The sequence below is a fragment of the Urocitellus parryii genome, chromosome 7 (assembly GCF_045843805.1).
Source record: "Urocitellus parryii isolate mUroPar1 chromosome 7, mUroPar1.hap1, whole genome shotgun sequence".
Taxonomy (NCBI): Eukaryota; Metazoa; Chordata; class Mammalia; order Rodentia; family Sciuridae; genus Urocitellus; species Urocitellus parryii.
This window is the reverse complement of record NC_135537.1, coordinates 118510401-118535464: the sequence shown is the minus strand read 5'-3', so window position 1 is coordinate 118535464 and position 25064 is coordinate 118510401. Positions and strand designations below refer to the sequence as shown.

At 54.3% G+C, this 25064-nt stretch overlaps 1 protein-coding gene across 3 annotated transcripts in view; it reads left to right on the top strand.

The window, feature by feature from the left end:
- Positions 1 to 25064, top strand: part of Pemt (phosphatidylethanolamine N-methyltransferase) — a 74292-nt gene that overhangs the window by 30851 nt on the left and 18377 nt on the right. For all 3 annotated transcript variants that reach the window (XM_026408703.1, XM_026408701.1, XM_026408702.1), the window contains exon 3: positions 24116 to 24231. In XM_026408703.1, coding sequence (XP_026264488.1) covers positions 24116 to 24231 — 116 coding nt within the window. The remainder of the gene's footprint in view (positions 1 to 24115; positions 24232 to 25064) is intronic.

The window sequence follows — 25064 nt, the reverse complement described above, 5'->3', positions numbered from 1 at the left end:
CCTGCAGATGAGGGGCTGTGCTGTCCCCAGAGAAGAGCTGTCTCCCCACAGGGGCAGAGTGCGTGGCTCAGGGAGGAGGAGAGGACGGTGGCAGCTGTTTAGGGTGAGACAAGAAGCCCCACCAGCACAAGACCACCGTTGACCCAGTTTTGCATCAGAGAATTCTCTTAGCTTTTAGTGGGAATCCCGATGCCCCCGGATGTTTGGTTCTTTTCCTAGTTGATCACCTGGAGGTTCCCGGCCTCCTTGGTCCAGCCATTCCATGTTGACAGAGGTCTCCAGCAGCTCCCTGGTGCTGTCCAGAGCTTGGTTGGGCTCCGCTGGGACACACACCCTTGTGCCCCTGCTGGTGGCCCTGGTGCTGCTGCCCTTCAGGACCCTGTGTGTGTGTGTGCTGTGTCTGCCGGCTCTGTTGGCCACAGTGTCCCAGCGTCTGGACCCAGTGCAGCCCTACCCCCTCCTGACTCTGGCTTCAGGTGCAGTGAGTGCCCTGGGCAGGTGGTTGGGTTGTCAGACTCGTGTGAAGTGAAGGCATTGTGACCCAGGGCAGGGTGATGCTGCCCACCTCTGCACCGGCTCTCACTGGCACCCTTGGTGTAGACCTAGCATGATCCACATGAACCTGAACCAGGATTGCTGGGCCTCAAGCTGCACCGTCAACACCCACCCCCCCAACCTCGCCTGCCGCCACACACGGCCATCTTCTCACCAGTGGAGCTAATTTATTGTTTTTAATGATCTCTGTAGTCATTATGTTTAAAATATTAAAGTAGATAATAAGTGTGCTTGATAAAAATCCAATAGTGCCAGAAGCTGTATAGCCAAATAGCTCCCTCAGTTCTCTTTCTCCTGAGCCCCTTTTCCAGGAGACGCTTCCTGAGAAGTCTCTGTAGGGAGCATCTCTGTACAGACAACTGTCCTTTACCCTACCTGTGTGGCAGCATGACATTCTCTGTATTTTCCTTTGGGATGATCTTCTAACAGTAGTAGTAACTGACATTAGTGCTTCCAAAGTGTTCTAATTAATGGATGTTTTAACTGATCCTTAAAGTCACCCCACCTCTCAGTGGTTTTTAGAGGTTGTTCACTTTAGCATCTACTGATCTGTTTAACTCTTTACATGGCTGTGTAGTACTTCATCATGCAGGTATAATCTATACTCCCACCGATGGCCATTTGATTTCAACTTTGACTACTATAAACAGTGCCAAAGTAAACCTCTTTATTTTACTTGTGAGCCCACGTGGGTAGATACATGCAGCGCCTACCTCTAGTCTGGAATTGCTCTGGGCATGATGGTTGAAGGGAGGGAGTGGGTCTGTGAAGGAGCAAGACCCTGGATTCCGAAGCAGACTGTCCTGGTGGGGCTCGTGCATGAGATCTTTGACCCCTGAGTGCCACAGGAGTCTCCCAATCAGGGCTCAGCCCTGTATCTGCAAAGCCAATGCAGGTAGGTCTCTTGTTCCAAACTCAATTTGATCGGTGGCGCGGGAGTCGTACAGGGCCATCCCAGGAACCCAAGCTGCAGCAGCCCCTGGGACAGTCGAGGATCATGTTGTTCTGTCTTGTCCCTCCCTTTGGGCGACAGAGAACTGTGAACGTCCCTGTGCTCTCAGAGTCTCGGGAAACGTTGGCGGGTGGGGGGCCTCATTAGCATAGAACATGGTATTTTGAACCCAGGCTGTCCCTAGAGGGGAGAGAGAGTCCCTGTGCCCAGTCGTGCTGTCCTCTCCCTGTCAGATGGGTTTTCAGGGACAGTCGCACCACTGTGTGAAGGAGGTGGGAGGGTTGGGTTTCTGTGAGCAGGCTGTCTTTTCTGTTCTTTCTGAAGACGGGCAGGTTGTGTGGCCCTCTGCCGTGTGCGTGCCCCCTCCCCAGCCAGCACGGTCTCTGGAAGGGAGCACGGGGCGTGGTGTGGACGTGCAGGTGCCCACTGGGCTTGTGGGCTCAGAATGGTCATATGGCCCCGAGGAGGACCTGCCTCCCATCTGCTGGGCTGGACAGATTGTCTCTGTGGTGGACTCTAGCTGTTGACCCTTGGTTGTGAGTCATTGGCCTCAGGGAGCTGGGCAGAGGCATATGGAGAGCGCCCTGTGTTGTCTTTGCAGCTTTTCTGGAAATCTCAAAGTTTTCCAGAATAAAAGATTATTTCAAAAAATTGCTGTGGCTGCTTGTCACCATGCAAGGTCTGCACCACTACCCAGGTGGGGACCCGATGCAGGAGTCCTGACGAGTGTGCCCCTGGACATAGGCACAGGGCTTGGGCATCTTATGGCCCAGGTGGTCCCCCAGCCCGCTGACCAAACAGGCCCTGCCTCTGGCTCGTTAAGGCCTGTACCCACTCTAAAGCCCTCAGGGACTCTGGCGTGACATGCTCATCCCTGGAGGGACTAGGGGAGACCCTCTGTAAACTGTCTCTTACCACCTGGCCCACTCCTGGCCCAGTCCCAGCTCTCAGCTGCCGTGTTCCCTTCTTCTGCCTCTCCAGCCCCCATACCCCATTTTCCTTTGTCACACTGTAAAATGCACCACACAGTAACATTTTTGTCACATAGAGAGCGACATGATATTTTAATGGAGCTGAAAAAATTTTTATTGCTGGCTGTTTTTGCAGCACCTTTCCTAAACCGTTTAGATGTATTTAGGGACATAGAGACCATGGTATTTCAGTGGTCTTCGGGGTTCAGTTCACTAACGCGATGCTCAGGTTTGTCGTCACCGAGGAGCAGTGGGCTAGCCCATGTAGCCAAGATGTGTTCCAGGTTGTACCACCTGGGATGTTCCCACAGAACATGATGCATGATGCCACTGATGCATCTCAGAGTTTATCCCTGTCATTGAGCCACGTGTGACTCTATTTCTTCAGAGTTCACCTGTGGACATAGGGTGGTTTTGATTTCTCAGGTGCCTTCCTTTGGGCTCTGGCTTCTGTCATGGGGAGACACCTGCTCCCTAAATATGAGGTCTGAGATACCCGCTCTCAGCTTCTCTTCCTTGCACTGGTGGTCACCGGAGCCCAGGCGCCCAGGGGACGAGTCACTGGGCAGGAGGGGGCGTCACCTTCCAGACAAGCACAGATGCACAGGCTGGGCTATGGGAACCATGTAGGGGACCAGCCATAATGCACCAGGACTTTTTTTTTCTTTTATTTTTTGCAGTGTGGGGATGGAACCCAGGTGTGCTCTACACTGAGCCCCATCCCTACCCCTTTTTATTTTTTATTTTGAGACAGCTTCTTGCTAGGTTACCCAGGCTGGCCTTGAGCTTATGATCCTCCTGAGTTGATGGGATAATGGGTGTGTGCTACCATGCCCATCTGCACCAGGACTTTTGCATATCATAATTATATCATTTCTGTGCCTGGAAGGCCCTTCTGTGTTCTACATGATGTCTCCTTTTCACTCATTGGGACTGAGTATGAAGATCGCCCCCCATGACAGCCGCAACCCCAAGTTATTCTTCCTCCCATTACCCCATCCCTGGTCGTAATGTGGCATCTGTGCCCTGCAGACAAGAGGTCTCCCAAGGGCACCTGGCCTGTTCTCCTTAGTGCCCCAGTTTGTCCCATGGCAGCTGCTGCCTGGTGGCCTGAAGAACAGGTGTGTGCAGGGTTGGGGGCTCTGCAGTGAGGAAGACCTAGGCCACTGCATGATGCTCATGGACAGGTCTGGACTGGTTTGCAGATGTCTTGCTTTGCCTTGGCAGGTGTGAAATAGCAGGTCGGACCTCCTTGCCTGTGGAATCACTTCTCATTGACTTAATCATCCTGCATCAACAGTGAAGCTGCTAATAGGGAACATTGGATGCCCTGAGGAGGAGTGGCACCTTGCTTAAGAGGGTGCTTGAAGGGTGGAGGGTGGGAGGCCACTTGGCACTTCAGAAAGGCATGTCCTTAGCTGGTTGCAGGTTTGTCCTTCAGTCACTTGGGCTTAAGCAGAACCTAGTCCCCGGCCACTTCTTTCTTTTCTGTCCTCTTAAAATAACAGGAAAAGGAAGCCCATGGGCAGGGGACTGGGTCAGCACTCAGCAAACAGAATAACTTGTCCCAGCGACTCTGGGACTGCAGCTGTGAGGATAATGAGGCGCCTTCCTGGGCATATAATCTCAGCAATTATGCAGAGCTCATTGGCAATTGGCGGACTGCCTCCAAGCTGAGAGCCCTGGGGGGCTACTGAGGACCTGCCTGTCCCTGGGTGTCCTGCTGTGCTTCTTCTCTGCCTGGAGAGTGCTCATGGAGCAGGAGCGGGAGGCCAGGTTCCCTCCAGGGCGAACCGTGGGGGAGGCTGCTGGCCCGTCAGGTTGTGGGGAGGCAAAGCCAACTTCCAGAAGCTTCACACTGCTGCTCAGAGCCCTGTGGGTGCTGTCTCCTCCTCTGGTGGCCTCGGTGGTCTTAGCAGACAGAAGCACTGAGGGTTGTTGAGATCCTGTCACACCCTGATCCCTTGGATGGGCTAGGTGACGCCCACTTTGGTTTGAAGTTTGCTTCTGAATATGGGGTGGAGAGGACCCCTGGAAGGGAGCCCAGGCCTTGTGAGTCTGTGCCTGGTGGGTCAGGGCTGCTGGTCCTCCCCCGGGGTTTGGTGAAGAGGTGAGCCCTGCCAGGCCAGGGTGGTGATAGTAGGCCATGCCCCACCTGGCTGGGCATGTGGTCTTCACTGGTGCTGAAATCTCCTGTTTTACTCCATGGGTAATGACTTTGGTGGCCTCGGGTAACACTGTCATCATAGTCCTTTGCAAATGCAGGAGTGGACTGGCTTTGAGCACCTCACTGGTCAGGGATTCAGTCAATACTGCTGCAGACTTCCAGAAAGGTGGTGAGAGGCCTGGCCTCTCCCAGTGAGGTCACAGGCTGCTGAGGAGGCGAGATGGGTACAGAGAACGCAGAGCTCCGAAGCTGGCATGCTGGGGTGAGGCCCAGGCAGGGTGGCCAGGGGGATGCAGAGAGAGAGAGAAAGAGACAGGCACCCTGAGGGACAGAGAGATTGAAGCAGGAAGGACCAGGCCAGGGAAAGAATGATTTTCAGGCAGAGGGGGGTTTAACTGGCAGATCTGAAGCACATAGAAAAGTAGAAAAAAATAAACTCTGCACTGGGCTTCTAGAACATCTTGTGTTTGCTGACATCATAGACCCCCGGACATGTCCTTCCTCAGCATTTCAGTGTAGTATTCCTAAAACTAAGGACATTTCCTACTTCAGCACAACTTCATTATCTCAAAAGAGAACATTTTGAGCAAAAGTTTGGAAGCCAGCAAGAGTAGGGGTTGTTCTGGAATGGAAGGCATGAGTGAGTCATGGATGTACCAGGCCCTCAGAGGGACACGAGGAGTCACTCTGGGTCTGTTGTCAAGAGGTACAGTGTCTGGAGGAGGAAATGGAACTGAGACTGGGGCTCAGAACAGAAGAGCCGGGTTGTGTGTACAGTGTCTGATCCAAGAAATGGTCCTGGGGCTGGGATCTCCAGGGTGGGTGACGCAGGGTGTCCCGACCTGGCAGCACAGCACGATGCAGGCGGGCAGAGGTGCCCGAGACCATGAGGTGCCTGGGTGCCCAGGCTGCACAGGGGAGCAAAACCAAGTCAGAGGTGGGCTTGGATGCTAGATGGTAGGAGGCTTGGGGGTGGCTGGTCTGTTTGTAGTTAGGCCTTATATGGGGACACATGGGTGGGTGGGGTCGCTCCTGAATGGCCCCACTCTGTCCTGCACCATGTCAAGTGGGCTGATTCCATCTCTGAGATCCTGGCTCCAGCCCTGCTCACAACCCCAGTTCCTGGATTTGCCCTGGAGAGGTCCAGTGACTTGGAAAAGTGGCCCCCAACACATACGTGTTAAAGGCTTTGTCTCCAGCTTGGTGCTTTTGGGAAGTGGTGGGGCCTTTAGAGGGGGTAGGTCTTCAGGCTGAGGGGGCATGTCCTTGAGGGTATTATAGGACGCCAGCCCCTTCTGTCTCCTTCATCCCCTGGTCATGGGAGGAGCAGTTTTGACCTTTCCCCTGCTCCCACCATGAGGTCCCTCCACAGACCCAAGCAATGGGGCCAACTGACTATGGCCTCAAACCCCTAAAACTGTAAACCAAGCCAGCGCCTTTTCTCTTTGTAAGTCAATTGCGGTTGATATCTGTGATTGTGATTCAGAGCTGACTAACACCACAGGGGTTCATCCTGGCAAAGACACAGGGACCCACAGGCCGCACAGCCTCATAATGGCTGCCCAGGTGGGAAGCTGGGACTGAGTAGCCTGTTGGAACAGGAAATGCCAGGTCTGGGTCATGAGGGCCTGGGGCCCACGCTGGCCTCGTCCTGGAGCAGGACAGCCAGGAGTGGCTCACCTTTCATGGCTGGGACACATCTTTGCCCCTTCTTTCCCAGAACCCATCCTTGAGTCCCTTGGTGGATGCATTGTAGCTAGGGAGGTTGGGGACGAGCGTGGTAGCTAAAGTGCTGGTGTTTCTGCCCCAGTTTCACCCATGGATGGAGTCAGGAATTGGAGGAGGAGGCCCTATTTTGCTGTGGTTTTGAAATAAGTGTCTTTTCTGTTCGGGGAGCTCTGGGGAGTCAGAGCTGGTTCAGTTGTGAGGGCAGCTCCTCCAGCTCCCTAGCCCTCTGGGTGGGACCTGGGAAGAGCCAGCAGGAAGGGGGCAGGCACAGTGTTCCCACGCCCCAGCTGTGTGGCTTCTGTTATTTAACCTCTGTGTGCCTTTGTCTCCCACTTGTGTGTAAGAGAAAGTCCCTTCCTTGTAGCAGCCAGGAGGATTTTGGGAAGTGCTCTATACCCACTGAAGTCAGCCCTCCTGACCCCAACCCTGCTCCCCATCGCCAGCCATGCCTGTGCCCTCAACGGTTGCCGTAGGAGGTACAGAGACTTCTTCCAGCAAGACTGTATTATTGAGATGCCTCAAAACAGGAGCTCAATCTAGGAGTCCTTTGACAAAGATTTTCATTAACATGAGTAACTGAGTCACTAGGGTCATATCTCAAAAATCATTTGCACGATCAAGCTCAGGTTGTGTTTGGGGGTCTGATTTTGTCCTTTCCATGTGAACTGGCCTTGCAGCCATCTCCCACTCTGGTTCCAGGTAGTGTGAGCCCCTTCAGGGACCCCTTCAAAGGGTGGTCACATCCATCTGTAGCTCTTCAGGGCCATAGGCAGCTCTGGCTGGGGCACTGAGGAAGGACAGGTCCTATACTGACCCTGTCATCTCAACTTGTTCAATTGGCAGAACGGAAATGCGCTCACACAGCAGCCACGGGCCTGAGAAAGGCACTGGAGGGGAGGCAGAGGGCTGGGGAGTGAAGGGACACTCCAGGTTAGAGCCACAGCAGGAATTCTTTGGAAGAGCTTTCTGGCCACGGAAGCAGCAAATCAGAGCAGAACTGTATCTTAAGCCCTTTCCAGCGTTAAGATGCACAGACGACGTGGCCTCTCAGAGACTGAGGGGTCACTCCTGTCATCCTGTGGGGTGGCCTCCGGCCTGCACCCTGACAGCGCAGCTGCGTGGTGCAGCAGAGGGGCCCAGCCCTGCAGGCCCTTGTGTGGCCTGTGTGCTTCTCCACGAGATGAGGTGGGAGCTCTGAGCCCCACTACCTTGCAGAGCCTTGTGCATCTGAAGAAGTTCCAGAAGCCCAGCAGTGAGAGAAACACTGGGATTGTGGTTGCCGTTCTTTCTGGAAGATCCAAGCTGTCCTTTCTTACATGACAGAAAACCTTCCAAAACACAGGCAGCCCCTGCTCGGGACCTTGGTGCCCTTGCTGTGGCTCAGCTTGATCCCCCTGGAAGGCCAAGGATATTCCACCAATCCCATGGGCGCCCAGTGCGGGAAGCATCAGCCAGGCAGGTGGGTGGAGGTGGCACTGAGGCAAGGCCCCAGAGGTGATCCCAGGAGGCTGCAGTTAGCTGCGAGCTCGTGGTGCACTTACGAGGGCTCACCTGAGCTGGCACCGGCCATTCCAGGCCATGGTCCCACGAACTGGTGTGACAGCAGCCCGCAGACACTGCTCTAGCGCCTCTTTCTGGATTAATTGCAAGAGCTCTCAATTAGGCCAACCACTTTTCCTCAGCACAGTGCTTATCTTCAAGAATAACAAGATTAGCTGTGCCCGCCGGGCCCCATGCTAACACCCAGGGAGCTTTGCTGGCCCCTTAGGACCTTTTGGAGGCAGTGCCGGGCGGGTGGTACACAGGGGCTGCACCAGGTGACCATGGCCTCTCTGGTTGGCCTTGGAGTCAGGCCCAGCAGCTTGTTCCTCTGGGAAGGAATTGGGAGGAAACTTTCTGCAGTGGCAGACCAAGCTGGACTTCCCGCTGCAGGTGCCCTGGGCACAGTCGCCTTCCTGTCTCAGTAGCTGCACGTTCTTGAGCTTCATCTCTGAAGCTGAGAGTCCTTGTCTGGACAATGAAGACCACACTGTTTAGTTCTGGAGGCCTCGAGCCCTCTGCGCTCACTGTGTAGCAGTCCAGGCAGGCCAGACTCCAAGCTCAGGGTGTGGCTGCTGGCTTGTGGAAGTTGGGGCTGGGGACCAAGCCCTGAGGATGAAGCCCTGTGGCATCTGAGTGTCTCTACCCCCACGGCTGATGATCCTGGGGCCTCCTGTGCCTTCCTTCCTGGGAGCTGGACTTCCCTTGCCTGGCTGAGTAGAGACAGCTGCATGTCCACGGCCACAGGCCCAGGCCCTGGTGAACCACAGAGGGTTCCATGCTGCTCTCGCCCCAGAGGATGAGCAGCCTGGGTCGTGGGGATGCATGAAGCTAGGGGAGCAAGAAGAGCCCAAGCTCTGGATCAGGGGCCTTGACCAATCCCCGGTGACCTTGGGAAGCCATCACACTTGCAGATGTGTGAAGAACGTCTTTGCAGGGTTCTGGGAGGGAGCAGCCAGCCTGGAGCCTGGTGCCTGGCACCTGCCTCACGTGACACTCCAGACAGCAGCAGGCTGAGCACGGCTCTGCTGACATCAGCAGCAATCCTGTCAGCTGGAATAATCACTCAGTTATACCCTCAGCCTCCAAGCCCCTCGGTGGGCCTGTCCGACACAGTGGAGCCTGCTCCTCAGCTGCCCGGGCATCTGGGTACAGCGGGTGTGGGTTGGAAAGAGGGAAGTGGGTAGATAAGTCCAAGGCAGTGGATTCTCTCCCTGCCCATTCATATTTATAGTCAGTGAGCATATACCGAGTGCCTCCTGTCTGCTTCAAGGTGCTCAGAGGAGAACACTTGGGGAGACTCCTCTGCTTGCCAGGTGCCCTCCTGGTGGGAGGTGCTCTCCAGGTGTACTCTCACCTGTCTCTTCTGAGTCCTGGGGGAAGGGGCTGTGCTGGGGGAAGGGGCTGTGCTGGCGGGGGCTGTTGAGGGAGGTGGTGAGGGGGTGGCATGGGGAGGGTGGGACCAGGCCTCACGTCCTCTTGGATGTGGGACCTCTTCTGAATGTCCCCTGGCTCCTGCTCTGCCCAGACACCACAGGTGACAGGATCTGCTTGGTATCAGCAGGTGGCTGTGGCCTCAGTTGCTGGTTTGGGGGGTCCTGGCTCAATCAAGCACCCACCCCTCCTCCTGCTGTACATCCTGTGTGCCGCTGCATTCAGTGTCCGAGCCCCATGCTCTGGGCGGAGCTGCGGGGGCAGGTGCTAGACCAGACCCGCACGCAGCTCACCTGGGACACCCTCCCTTGAGTCGGCCTCATGGGCCCCCATGCTGCCCGTCCTCTCACTGGGGAGGGGGAGGTCTTCTGCTCTGCTCCCCACCTGGCCCCTCCAGGCCTCCTGCCACCATCCTCATCCCCACCTCATGCCCCAATGCCCGTTCCTGCCCCCAGTCCTTCAGGTGGTGCCCTACTTCTCATCATGGAGCTGTGCCCCATCCTCTGAGCTCCAGAAGGAGGGCAGCAGCTGCCCTGCTCAGCAGTCCTCTGAGTCGCTCACACCCTATGGCCATTTGGGTGGAGGGCTGGACATGGATTAGCTGGCAGCCAGCCACCCACTAGGAGAAATGAAAACTCGAGGCCACGTGCAAACCCATCTGCGGACTTTCCTGCAAAGTGTTCAGTCCCACCCCAGCCGGCCATGGTGCGTGCGCACCACAGAGCCTGCCATGGCCCCTAGAGGACAAAGCCATGGATCCACACCACACCCTGGACACAATGCAGGGGCATCATGCAATGGAAAGGGGTCAAGAAGGTATGATTCTATTTCCTGGGCATGCTGGAAAAGAAAAAGGGGGGTGGTGGTGACAGAAGACAGGGACAGGGTGGGGAGGGCCTGGCTGCTCAGGTGTAGGGGATTTTTAAAGGGTTAGATGAATCCATCCCTGTATGGATCATGTTGTCTATGTGATGGTATTAATTTGTCCAAATCACAGAACTGTACACTTAAAAGGATGTGTGAAGAACATCTTTGCAGGGTTCTGGGAGGTAGCAGCCACCCTTACATACATTTTTACTGTATGTAAATTTTGCCTCAAAATCTGACCTAAAGTTTATTTTTTTATTTTATTTTATTTTTTGTACTGGAATTGAACTCAGGGGCACTTGACCACTGAGCCACATCCCCAGCCCTATTTTGTATTTAATTTAGAGACTGAGCCCTGAGCCCCATGCTCCAGTCTCACTGAGTTGCTTAGTGCCTTGCTTTTGCTGAGGCTGGCTTTGAACTCACGATCCTCCTGTCTCAGCCTCCTGAGCCGCTGGGATTGCAGGTGTGTACCACCTTGCCTGGATTGATCTAAAGATTTTAAAATCCCTTCTTCTAAAATAAAATCTTTCTTCAGGGGGAAGAAAACCATTTTGCCGACAGTAGACACTCTTAGCAGGATGATGTTGATATGACCAGTGTCTGTTGCTGCCCGAGCCCCCCAGGGATGCTCATAAAGCCCTGCTTGGAAACCTGCTGGCTGCTTATCGGGACCCTGCGTATCCAGACAACCAGCCTGTCGCTCACCAGATACTTTCAAATTTCCTCTCCAAGGCAGGCTGAAGTCCATGTAAATATTGACCAAAGAAGGCAACCCGGGGTTTGCCCTGCACTTGGTTAATAGTTGAAGAGTCACCCCTGGGTTATTTTTCCAGTACCTTTGAACAGATGGGCCTTCTTTTATTTAAAATAAAAAGTCTAAAAAAGCTACATAGAAACCAGACAGGATAAACGCAGTAGAAAAGCCCTCAGATTTCAATGGATCTGAGCGAATCCTTTGATAAAGCAGTGAGCGCTCTTGTCCTCTTTACTGTGTTTATTAAGGAAATTTCTAGTGTCTATTTGATTTGCCTCAGTGAGGACTGTGTCTCACGTGCGCGGCCTCCCTTTGTCCTGGCCTGGGGCTCTCTGGGTGCACGAGACTGTCTGCTTTGGAGAGGCCACAGTGCGTCAGTGGAGTGGCAGAGTCTCTAGGTGGCTTCAGGCTTCCCTGTCAAGGTGTGCACAGGCACCCGGCTCTTTAGCACCCTTCATCCACCACTGGGGACTTGAGGGTCCCTGAGGGCTGGGAATCAGAAGTCAGGCTGGGCCACGCCATGGTTCTAGCAGCTATGCTGTCCCCTCCTGAGGTTGTGGACCAGCTGACCACTGAGTGTTCCTTTCTGTCTGGGTATCCCCTGCAGGTGGCAGGATGGACCCAGGAGAAGGCCCAGCTCAGGTCAAAGTCAACCAACACTCCCTGAGTCCTCTGGAAGGTGAGGTGGTTGAAGGATACCAAATTGTCTAATGGCCCATGCCGGCCTGGGCCAGGCACCACCCCCACCTCAAATCCCCTCCCAGGAGATCCAGACTCAGTGAGAGAAAATAAGGGACTCATCTAAGGCCACCCACGGGAAGGGGCAGAGCCACAGTCTAGACGTGGCTGTCTGCCCTCCCCACTCTGCAGCTCCAGGGCTGGGTGCCAGATTGATGGCTGAGCTTGGGGACATGTCAGAGGCTCACCTGCCTTGCCAGGCCCTGGGGCGGGGCCTTTGGTCCCTGGAGGCATGTGTGGCCCTTGGCTCTCCTCTTCCCCCTCCCTGTCTTGTCTTTCCTCCTGTTTCCCCCAAAAGATAAATATCAGGAACAGAGGAGCAGGCCACAGGTGGAGCATGGCTAGTGGACAGGAGAGCAGTCCACACAGTGTGACCCTGTCTGAGGCCAGTGTTGGAAGAGCTCGCTGCAGGCTTCTGGGGCCCAGGACTGGGCCTGTGGTCGGGAGGAACTGCAGCCTTCTGCCATCGCTGGGCCACTGATTCTCTTGTAAGGGTGGGCCTGAGGACATTTAAGGACAGGATCTGCCCTCGTGGGGGATCTCAGCAGAAAGGAAAGGGCCAAGGCAGGTAGCTGTGGGGCTCTGCGTCTGGGCGGTCTGCAGGGTGCCCTCCTCTCTCCCTTCTTTCCAGGGCAGCACTGGCCCAATGTTAGGGACTGGTATCTTTATAAGCAGGAAAGGGGTCAAGTGCGTCGTCACTGCCCTAGATCTCTCACATGGCTGACATCCTGTCTGTCCGTGCCCTCCCTGGCCTGCAAGGGAGTCCTGCAGCCACACTGGATCCCACAAGGCCATGGCCTCTACCAGCCTACAGGGAGACTGTGCAGGATAGAGCCTCATCTAGAGGAGAAGCCCCCAGGGGTAAAGAGCTCTCTGGAGGGGAGGGTGGTGGGAAGGGAGCCCTGAGAACTTCCCTGCCAGGTCAGGAAGGGGTGGCTCCTGGCCATCATCCCTCTACCAGTCCCCAGGAGCCACCTGCAGGGTGGGGGTGCTCCCACGAATGCTCCCTTCTATCTGTCCTCCGCAGTGGAGTGTGGATTTTTAGTGGAGGTGACAGTGGGACCCTGAGGCCCTCCTAGCCCCAGGAGGAAAGGTTGGGAAGCACCTGTGTGTGCTTTGGACCCAAGGCACTGGCTCTTCTGAGGTACCAGGGGCTGGTGTAGGAGGCCTTTGACCTTGGCCCGAGTGTGTTGGGTGAAGCCCAGGACGGAGACTTGGGACCAGGTAGGGGAAATGGGGCTCATCGAGTGTGGTCTTGGCTGCTTGTCCTTGCTCAACCCTTCCCTCCAGGCAGCTGGTCCGTCAGAAGGCTTTGGGGTCATGTGGCGCTGCCCGAGTGCAGCTGCTGCCAGGCCTCCTGGGTGGGCATCTCTGTACTGAGAGGTGAAGCGGGGCTGGGTGGACAGCAGGGTGTCCTGGGGGTGGGGTGGGGTCACTGCAGAGCCCTCCTTTCAGAGCTAGAAGTCCCTGGGAATGCTGGGGGCCAAGCCCAGGAGGGGCCACACCTGGAGCCAGACCCTGGTTTGAATCCATTTGCTCCCTGTGTGCCCTTGGGCAAGATCTTCTATAAAACACCCCCACAGAACCTGAGGGGAGAGGGGAGCCCTCCCTGGCTCTTCAATGAGGACCTTAACCTGAAGGAAGCTGGGGACCTGGCCAAGCTCCCGTGGTCCCTGGACAGCTGGTCCACACTGCTGTTTCACTTTTTATTTTGACCCCTCCACCACTGCACCTGTTAGGAATGAGCTCATGCCGGGGCTGTGTGTCCCTTGTTCCTCTATCCTCTGCACCATCTCCCCGGCCACCGTCCCGTCTCTCCTCCCCCTTCCTCTCCCCTCTCTTTTGCCAGGGTGTTTTAAAGCAGATCCTGACACCATGTTATTTCACCTCGTGTGTGTGTGTGTGTGTGTGTGTGTGTGTGTGTGTAGTTGGACACAACACCTTTATTTTTTTATTTGTTTTTATGTGGTGCTGAGGATCAAACCCAGCACCTTGCGCAGGGACTGCTGAGCCACAACCCCAGTCCTGAAATATAGAATTTCTAATAGATAAGGACTTTAAAAACCACAACTGTGATACTTTACCACATTTCAAAAATTAATAATTTCATTTTAAACAGGTTTGTTGAAGAATACTACAAACAGCACCTATGTGAAGTGAGGTTAACCCAAGAAGCCACCTCTTTTCCATGAGGATCGTGAACATTTTCATTGCCCCCCAAGTGTCTTTGAGTCCCTTTGTGGTCCCTCCCTCTTGCTCCATCCTGCCTGCTCCCCTACTTAAGTTACCACTGACCTGCTTTCTGTCGATAGATGTAGTTTGCATTTGCAAGTATTTTTATAAATGGCATCATCCAGTATATGTTCAACCAGGGATTGAACCCAGGGGCACTAAACCACTGAGCCTTTTTTATTTTGTATTGTGAAACAGAGTCACACAGTGGCTTAGGGCCTCCCTAAATTGCCCAGTCTGGTTTTGAACTTGCAATCCTCCTGCCTCAGCCTCCCCACAGGCATTATAGGCAATCTCCACCTGGCCTGGCCTGCATTGTTACTTTTTTGTAAATAATTGACTGTTACTGTATCAATAGTTCCCTTTCATTTCTGTAGAGTGTTGTATCATATGGATACAAAGTATCTATACACAGACCGGATAAGTATAGTTTGTTTACTCCTTCGCCTGGGTTGTTTCCAGTTTTTGACTATTTGGAATAAAACTGCTGGAAACATCCATGTTCAAGTCTTTGCTTAGGCAGCTGCTTTCCTCACTCTTCAGCAAAATACCAGGAGTGGAGTGGCTGGGCCATTTAGTAGATGCGTGTTTAGCTTTTTAAGAGACTGGACCTTTCTACTTTTTGATCAACAGTAACTGAGACTCCCAGTTGCTCTGCTCCTGCCCAGCCTTGGTGTGGTTAGTCTTTTTATCTTTAGCCACTCTAGTGGAAACACATTTATTTTGTTATTATTGAGTTTTAAGAATTCTTTCTATATCCTGGATATGAGTCTCTTATCAGATAAATGATGACACACTGGGCTTACACACTGGAGGCCTCGGGAGTGTGAGGTCACTGTGCTGTGCCTGCTGCAGTGGTGTTTGCACCAGTGTGATCTGGGACCCTCTCTCAGGCAGTCAAGTGCAAATGTGACTGTATTGCAGGGGGACACCTTGAGTAGTGTACCTGGACATTGATTCGCTCTACAAGCTGGTGGAAACAGCAGGTAATTTCTGTCAAAAGCTGTGGGCGAGCTGTGTCCTGTGACAGGGCACTTGAGCTGTGTGCCAGGGAACATTGTCACTGATGCTGTCCTTGCTGCTGCTGTTACTGTGCACTGGAGGAGGCTGGGCACAGGCTCACTGCTCCAAAGACGAAGAGATATGCTGGCCAGATTGGGACAGGCCTCGAGAGGGAGCCTAGGCTTTTGTATACCTGGAAGGACGGTGTGCACCTGGGCGTCAGGGAAAGGGCAGGTGGAAGTGAGGCTACTTGGGGTGGAAGCAGAGAGGGGGCAGGTGGTCAAGGGAGGATGGGGCAAGAGGTCATTTGCTAGTCCAGGGGCTCACCTAGCTCAGTAGGGATCGGGCTCTGGGCCCCACACCTGGCTGTGTGCACCTGCTGTCTTTGATGGTGTCATGTCAACCTTTGCTTCAGGTGAGACAGGAAGTGCACCTCAGATGAGCTGTTCTCATGCTGCTGGGCCCTCTAGGGCTGGTGGGACCATCTGGTGGCCTTGGCAGCCTCAGGCTGACCCTCCAGTGGGCCCCAACAGATTCCAGAGCCCACCTCCTGCTGCCAGAGGAGCCCTGAGTTTCTTGCTCCAAAGGAGCCTGTGTTTCAGGGGGCTTGGGTTGGGATGTGGGAGAGAGAAGACCCAGGTAAGTGCCCACAGGGGATCTCCCCCACTCTGACCCCTGTGTGTCACTCTCCCCCAGGAGGGACTGTGGTCTTGTAGCCTCACACTGTGCCGTTCCCTGGGGGCCTTCTTCATGGGGCCTCAGGGCTCCTGAACAGTCTCCACTTCCTCCTGGCCAGCCTCACCCTAGAGGCCTGGCTCACTGGGATGTGCAACCTGTGGTCTCCCTGTGTCCCCAAGCCCCTCCTCAGTGGCAGCTCCAGCACACAGAGGCAGGGTGTGTCAACCAGGGTCTGATTTGTGAAACCATGGCCACAATTCACCAGGGGAGTGTGGCAGGCATAAGCAGGTGCTGCCTGGAGCCTGGTGCTGTTAGGATGTTCAGGGACAGCTCAAGGGATGGGAAGTGAGTGAATAGGATTGGGGACCAGAGAAGGCCCAGCTGCAGCCAGGAGGAGCTGGGGACAAATGCAGGAAGGCAGAAAGCAAGCAGGGGTGCTGAATCCGACTGCACCATCTGAATGGAAGGGACCAGGCTCTCTCTTTGGTTCTTATGGACGCTTCGAAGCTAATGAAGACCCGACTCTTCCCCAGCAAAAGTTGCAGACACACAGCCTGGAGTCTAGGGCTTCAGTTGGAGATGGTCACAGACTGTGCAGCATGCCCCAGGTGCACGGCTGGGACCCCTAGGCTGGCTGTGGGAGTTCAGATGGGATCCTGGGACTAGAGCTGGGCTTTGGGCCAATTTAGCAATAGAAGGAAGCAGAGTGGGAGAGGAGGAGCTCTGTGAGGTCACTCAGGGGTGGCTGGGAAGGGGGAGGACCTGGCTCCGAATGCACCTGGTGTCCCAGTGTGGCTTGGGCTTTCTGTCATCTCCCTGGTGACCCTAGGTCACATAAAACTTTTGTTACTGGCCAATAGCCTGGCCTTTTTCATGCTTCAGCTCCCACTCATCTGTCTACACTAAAATGAAAACATGGTCCTATCCCACATGATTGTCTGTCACATTCCAGACACGTGCAGTCATTCCTTTATCCTCAGGGTCACACTCCGAGGCAGTATGTTGTTAGCTTCACTTTACACAGACCAGGAAACTGAGGATGAGAGGTCAGATCAGCTGCCCAGTGTGGACAGTAGAGGAGCAGGTGTTTGGAATCAGAAGTAAATGCTTGCCTGCTGGGTGCCAGTGTAGGTGCTCAAGTTACTCCTTCAGTGAATGTGAAGGAGACTCTTTCTCCCTTCAAATGGGGTCTTTAAAAAAATCCACCCTCATCAGCTCTCAGTTCAAGGACATATAAGATATGGAGAAGCAACTAAGAGGATGTCTCCAGAAAAGGGGCTGGTCCTCAGAAGGTAGCTGCCCTGATGCTTTTCTAGCCCTCAAAGAATCGGAGAAGTCAGCTCCAGGCCTCTCCCCTGGTTCCTGCTTCGTCTTATGGACACCTGAGGCATTGGTATTTTCAATGAATGATGCACACTTGGCTTTAATGATCATTATTTAATTACACACATGACATATAAACAAAAGCATCCTTATTACAGTTTTCTTGAGTTGGAGACTGATTCTTGTCTTTGGGCGGTGAGCACCAAATCACAGGATGCCTTGCGGACCCGAGACCTACCTGGTTCTGCCATGTACCACTGGGTTGTCAGCATCCCTGAGCCATGGTCTCTCAAGGACACGACAGTATGTGAATAATAGAAGCAGCTCCTTTTACAGAGGCTTGCTTGGCCCTGGGCTGAGCACATCCTGCGGATCTTCTATAATCCTAGGGTAACACTCTGTGATGGATGTTATTGTTATTCAAGCAGAGGAAACAGTCCAAGGTCACCTAATTTGTAAAGACTGGCTCCATGATCCAAGGGTATCCAGATCCAAGGATACTCTGTGCTGACACAGGTAGCCTTTGGGCCTTTTCCTATGAAACCAGCAGCTCTAGCGGTCCTTGTGGAAGGACGGGTCTCCATGCCATGCTGGCGGCTCCTGGCCCTAACACAGGGAATCGCAGAGCCAGCCCCCATTTTCAGCAACTTCCTGGAGACAGATTTCTCCTTCTCTGTGGACTCTGAGGGAAATGACACTCTGCCAGGGTGTGGTCATAGGCACATGGCAGGCAGGGCTGACACATGGGAGACCCCGGGAGTGTGAGGTCACTGTGCTGTGCCCGCTGCAGTGCTGTTTGCATTGGGCATGTGTGGGCAGTGGCTGGCACAGCTCCCTGGTGGGCACTTCATGTGCCTGTAGCTTCAGGAGCCACCATGAGCCCATCAGTTCACACAGTGAATGTGTCAGCCAGCTTCCTGTGACTTCAAGAGACAATCAACTTATAAAGAGAAAAGTTTGGCTTTGGCCCACGGTTTGAGAGGTTTCATTCCATGAGCTGTCCCCATTGTGGCACATCACAGCAGGGACAGGCGGCAGAGCCAGACCACTCACCTCATGGCAGGGAAACCAAAGAGGAAGGGGCTGCCGTTCCACTGGCTCCTTCAAGGGCACGCTCCAGTGACCTGAAGACCCCCCTCTAGGCCCCACCTAGTGAAGGCTCCACCACCTTCCAACAGTGCCACTTCACAGATGAGTCCTTGAACACAGTGGCCTTTGAGGGACACGTAAGTCGCAGACTATAGCAGTGAGCACAGTCCCCTACAGCAGAGACACTGATTCTGCTCCATCCCCAGCCATGCGGGTGGCAGGCCCACCATGATCCTATCATAGAGATTTCCACCACAAGATGGAAGCCTGGGTTTTAATCTGAAAACTCAGAATATTTAATTGTTAGATAAAATTTATTATTATTATTGGTACCGGGAATTGAACTCAGGGGCTCTTGACCACTGAGCCACATCCCCAGCCCTATTTTGTATTTGATTTAGAGACTGGGTCTCACTGAGTTGCTTAGTGCCTCACGATTGCTGGGGCTGGCTTTGAACCTGCGATCCGCCTGTCTCAGCCTCCCAAGCCACTGGGATTACAGGCGTGTGCCACCGTGGCCAGGCATTATCATTATTACTGACTTTATCATTTATTTATTGACTTAATCATTATTATTATTTGTGATGCTGGGGTTTGAACCCATGGCCTCTTGGATGCTAGGCAAGTGCTCTACCACTGAGCTACCCCCCAGCCCTATGATCATCGTCGTAACTGGTGCTGGAGATGGAGCGCAGGCCTGATTCATGCGAGGCACATGCTCTACCACTGAAGACGCCCAACCCGCCCCACTCCCCTTTTTTGGTACTGAGGCTGGCATCATCAGCGTGGCTGGACGGTCAGAGGCCAACAGGGCACTGTCTAGGAGCCACAGACCGAGGAAGAGTCAGGATGCTCGTGCGCCTGGATGAAATGCTGATGTGCTTCTATCCATTGCCTGCTCTGATCCTCCCCCCACCCTGGGAAGGGGGCAGGATGTGTTTCAGATCTTCACCTGAATTGTTTGCAGCAGCTGGCAGCTGGGTGATCTGCCTGTGGACTTTTCAGCTGGCTGTGGCCATCACCACTAGGATGGCATCCTGGGTTCTACTGCATCTCAGCTTTCCTCCTTTTGTGCTGGGGATTAAACCTGGTTCAGTGGTGCTTTACCATTGAGTTTCCTCCCCCATTCTTTTATTGGTTTGTCTGTTTTGATACCAGGGCTTAAACACTGAGCCACATCCCCATCCCTTTTTTATATTTTATTTTTTTAAATTTTGAAACAGGGCCTCACCAAGTTGGCTGGTTTTGATTCTCCTGCCTCAGCCTCCTGAGCCGCTGGGACCTTTCTTAGTGGCTGAGGCTGGCCTCAAACTTATAATACTCTTGCCTCAGCCTCCCGACTTGCTGGGATTACAGGCATGTGCCACCATGCCTGGCTTGTGGGAGAGATTTGAAAAATAGTGAAAAAAGAAAATGAATCAACATTTGGAGATCCTGGGGGTCTTATCCATGATGGAATTGAGCTGGGGACCCCCTGGTCAGGGCTGCCCACAGCAAAAACAAATTTAGAATCTCCAAGAAATATAAATTTTGGGTAGACAACAAATGATTTTTTTTTTGTATGACAAAACGAGTTCCATGTGACTTTCAGAATAGCTCACACTGAAAAATTGCTTGTTTTTCTGCAATTCTCATTTATCTGGGGCAGCTTGTATTTGTCTGGCAGTCCTAAAGAGGGACTTGCATAGTTAAAGAGGGAAGGAGTTTGGACATGGGATGGGGTTCTGGAAATGGGGATGATGAGCAAACCTAGGAGCAGTGAGAGCAGAGCACCCGTCATTCCTCCTCCTGCCACGTGCTGAGAGCGCCTACGTCACCCACACCCAACCCTCATGACGGGCTCTGGTCTCCAGCTCTCTGCCTGCTTCCGGTCCCTTAATTGGATGAAGTGTGCAGCCGGGCGCCCGAAGAGGGGATGGTGGGGCTGCCGGCTAGGGAGGGAAATTAACCTCAGACCCGGGAGTCGCACTGGCTGGTGATTTATTGATCGCCTTGAAATAATAGTGATCGAATAAAAAGCCAGCCAGGCCAGCCGGGAGGCAGATGACGGCTGTTCATGGGATTCACGATCCACCAATTGACCGCTTCCTCTTCCCCTTTCCTTGTGGTCTTTGACTGTCATGAGGTTGTTCTGCAAGAGCATCGCCCACCCTTTCCTAGACTGAGAAGAAAGTGGGGCTCACTCTGTGGGAGAGGCTGAGAATAGCACATTAGCCCTTGTCACCAGAACAAAGTCCTGGGAACCTGGAGCCGAGTCTGGAGGAAGGCTTCCCTCCCGCCGCCCTGTAGGACACTGTGACTCGAGAGTCGGCCCAGTGCTGGACTGGGGGCTCCAGGCCAGGGCCTGCCCACTCACACCCCTTCACAGTTGGGTGTCCTGGGACACATCTAGGAGGCCTCTTCAATCAGGAGAAGAGACCTGCCTTCAGGGGACAGGGGTGGCCCTGTGGGGTAAATGACCTTGGCAGCCCTTCTCATCTGGTCCTAGAGGTCACCTTCAAAAGTTGCAAACAACTAGCTTAATGGAGGGCCCTTGACCTGTGCAGGTTCCCGGGTGTCACCATGACCCTGACAAGTCCCCTCAGGCCCTCCCTAGCACATCTCTGCAGCCAGCACTGGACAGTTTGCCCATCCCTTCAGGGGGGTCAGGGAGGGCACTTCAGGCCCTTCCTTGTCCTTTCCTCTTGGTGGTACTGGGGTGGGGACCCAGGGCCTCCTGCATGGGGGAAGGTCCTTCACCACCGAGCCACACCCCAGCTCCCGGGGCTGCATTTCTGAAAGGAGGAGTCACATTCCTTGGATAAGGTAAGCTGGCAACTCAGATTGCCACCCTCCACCTCCTTGATCTGTAGATGACAGTCCTGAGAGAGGAAGTGGCTTCCCAGGGTGTGGAGGATAAATTGGACACCAGATCCAGGGCCTGACCATTGTGGCACCAGGGCCTGACCATTGTGGCACCAGGGCCTGGGGAAGGGTCACAGGCCTCTCTGTGGGAGAGAAAAACTCTAGTGAACTCAAAAACCATGTCTTAGGATCATGTACCAGGGGACACCGTGTGCCAGTGTGACTCATTTGAAAAGCAAATGGGCTCACAGGCCTCGGTGGAGAGAAAGGGTCTAGACGGGGGTCTGAAGAGTTCTGCTGCTGCACTTCTTTTTGGCTGTGTGACGCTGGATGGATGGTGACCGTGGCATTGTTTAGCGGTATTTCACCCTGGGTGGGCACACACTGCTCCCCTCCCTGGAGCTCCCTACAGACCTCTCTCTGGACATGTCTCCCACTGTGACTTGAGTCAGTGCGAGTTGGAAGCCAGGCTGCTTCCTCTGGCCCAGGGAGGGCACCTCAGGCCCTCCGCAGGGTCTTCATGCTGTGAAGACAGGCGCTCTGTACCCCGTGCTGTGGCCTTGGAGGTGGCCCCGTCTCCCACAGCCCTCCAGAAGGAACCCCGTCATGTGCACAGACGTCAGACTACCCCGACACCCCTCCAGATTCAGGGCCTGTCTGTCCTGCCATCTGCCTGCAGGAGCAGACACACAGGCAGAGACTCGTCTCTGTTGGCCAGTGGACTCGGCTCCCCCAGGCAGGCCTGGCCCATTTATGTATTTCTGGAGCTTCAACAGCCCTTGGCACCTTGGCCTACACCAGTAGGCACTCGCCCGTTAATTGAGTTGGGCTGAGTCTTCAAAGGCAAATGAAGTAGATTGTCTAAATAAAAAGCTGCTCTTAGGTACTATGTACCCAAGAAAGGAAAATGCATGTCCAGGAAAGCCTTTTTTTTTTTTTTAAATGTTTGTAGTTCTAGAAGGACACAATGCCTTTATTTTGTTTGTTTATTTATATGTGGTGCTGAGGATCGAACCCAGTGCCTCACACATGCCAGGCAAGCGCTCTACCACTGAGCTACAGCCCAGTCCCTCACAAACCTTGTTCACAGTGGCATTATTTGTAATAGCCAAAAAGTGTAAATCCAAATGTCTATCAACTGATGATAGCCAGAAAACGGTGTCTTTATTTAACAGGATAATATTCAGCCACTAAGAGGAATGCAGTACACATGTGTGCCGTAACACGCGTCAATCTTGAAAACGAGTAAAGGCAGCAAGACTCAAAGGGCCATGTGTTGTATGACTGTGGTATAGGAAATGTCCAGAATAGCAAATCTGTGGAGACGGGGAGCAGACCGGTGTTTGCCAGGGGATGGATGGGGAAGGGACCTGGGAGGGACTGCTGAGGGGTGCAGGGTTCACTTTGGGATGACAGAAGTGTTCTGGAATGAGATCACAGTGATGGTTGCCAGTTTGGGCTAAAAGGGAAAACATGAAGTGGCCCTAAGGACTGTGACATTGGTGGCCCCAGGCACCATGATGCCCCCACCCTGTGCGCTCCAGCACCGCGCCTCTCCCCGACCCCCTCTAGAGAGGGGACTGAGCTTCCCTTGGGCTCAGCAGCGGCTCCTCCCTGGCAGGACAAAGGGCCGCCTAGCTTCTAGAACACTGCAGATGAGCTGACAGCTGACTGAGGGGCAGGCCTGGAACCTCCCACCTCGCTCTCCTTCCCGTAAATGTGGGCCCATGCCCCTCCCGCCAGCCCTGCTGTCCAGGAGCTCCAAGGACAGGCCCAGGACTAGAGCTGCCTCCTGGAGAGCGAGTCGTGGCCTTGGGCCAGCTCATGGGCAGGGCCTTGAGCTAGTCATCACTTGCCAACTGATTGGCTTCTGGGAAAGGCAGGTCCATCTGGGAAGCTGGGCGAGGCAGCAAACAGACTCTCCGTGGGGCCAGGATGGTGATAGATGGCTGGCCCTGGTGTGTCACAGCCCACAGCGCCCCAGGGCGGCAGTATCGGCAGCCAGAGACCTTGATCCTTCCTAATGGATGTTCCTGGACTTAACAAAGGGGCTATGTGCTGATAAACCTATTGCAAATTGAAAACATTGTGAAGGCAAAGGTGCATTTAGGCTACCGAACAGCCTCACACAGCCTCACCGTCTCTCCAGCCTTAAACATGCTCCCATCACTCAGTCAGCCTACGGTCAGCAAAATCACCCAACACACAAAACCTGTTTTATCATAAAGTGTTGAATAGCTTGTGTCATTTACTGTATCCACAAAAGACTGTCACCCAGAATACTGTAGGGTACCACTTGTTCCCCCTGGTGATCGCGGAGCTGACTAGGAGCTGTGGCTCACTGCCACTGCCCAGTGTCGGGAGGAAGGGTCAGATTACACATTGATAGCCCAAGAAAAGACACAGACTATCCCTTTTATACCATCATAAAGTTTGAAAATTGCTAAGTTGAAGTGTCACAAGCCAGGGACCCTCTTCACATGCACAGGCACATATGTATGGGTTCAGTGCCCCACCCAGAGAAGGGACTTCTCACCTAATTAGAACCCCAGACTGCACATTTGCCCTTCTGCATGTTCTATGTACCTCCCCCCTTGTCTTCCCTTCTGCCCTGTGCCTTCATCCGGGCACTGGGCTGGCGGGGCCGCAGAAGCCCAGGTGGGGAAGCTAGCATCTGTGCCTTGACATTTGGGGAAGGCAACCAGCGAGGCCCTTGGAAAGGCAGGGGCACCCCGTGCTTGCTTCCCTGCCCTGTCCATTTCTGAATGTGGAGGTTCCAGACGTGATGGATTGGAAGAAGCAAAAGGATTCTGTGGCTAAGAATCAAAAGTCTGGGAACCGGTGCCTTCCGGAGAGCACAGGGAGATGGGGAGGGGCTTCCCATTCCTTCCCTGGATGGACTCCAGGGGAGTCTCCAGGGCAGGAGCAGGACCCAGGGTGCTTCCACTGTTCCGAGAACTTCCTCTGGCTCTCCTTGCTTCTCTTGTCTGCTGGGCCTTTTTGGAATTGTACATAATGGGACCAAGGGAGTGTAGAAACCCTGCAAAGCTGGCCCTGAGGCCTAGCTGGCTGGCTGAGGCAGGGGGCAGGTGCTCCTACGCGCCTCTCCTTCCTTGACACTGGGGATTCGGGAACCTGGGAATACAGAGGGGGACTTGCCCCCCACCCCATGCTCTTGCCCTGAATTCTCCCTGATAAACCCTCACACTTTGTTCCCCTTCTTTCTACCTGTCACGTAGGTTGCAAGATGGGAACAGAAAACCCGCCAGCTGAGCAGGGCCTTTGGATCCCCCTACCTGGCCTGCTACTCCCTCGGTGGCGTCATCCTGCTCTTGAATGTCCTGCGCTCACACTGGTAAGCCACCCAGGCTGGCCCGCCTTGTGCAGGTGAAAACCCAGGGCCCCAGAGTTGGAGGGCTGTGTCGGAGGGGGCTGCGTCGGAGGGGGCTGCTACGACGTGGGGACTCTTGTATCTGAACGCACAGGGAGCTCGGCTCTCCAGGGCCTCGTGCCCCAGCACAGCCTCTGCCGGCAGAGGGATCCTAGGGACCCCAGAAAGGAGACACTGTGCATCAGACTGTTCCACTGTCTGATCTTCATGTCTGGGACCTGGAGAAACAGAGGGAGACATACCAGGTGGTCCCCAGGCTTAGAGCCCCAGAGTCCCTTCCAAGAACTGCTGGGCAGGGGGCAGATGCCCAGGTTGGGAGCCCCAGGGGCCAGAGTCTGACCTTTCCCAGGCCTAGGTGTGAATCCGTGTCAGGAGGCCACCCAAAGCCAGGTGTGGTGGCAGCTGCCTGTAATCCCAGTGACTCGGGAAGGTTGATGTAGAAGGGTCGGTCACGAGCTCCAGGCCAGCTTCAGAAACTTAGCAAGACCCTGTCTCAAAATAGAAAGGGCTGGGGATGTGGCCCTAGGTTCAATCCCGGTTACCACACACACAAGGAAGCACTCAGTCTGTCTGTGGGCTTGGGACATGTTACCCTCCTGCCTTGAAAGAGAAAGGCGAGAGTGGGTGAGCCGGATTTAGATGATGAAGGTCAGCCCCGTGGGCCCAGGACTGAAGGCTTCTGCCCAGACTCGAGGCCACCCCACTCTCTGCCATCCCTGAATGTGCCTGTCCTGTGGGTACCCTGGGGACGCAGGCTGTGCGGGGACGATGGTAGCACTGAGTCACGGGGATTGTGC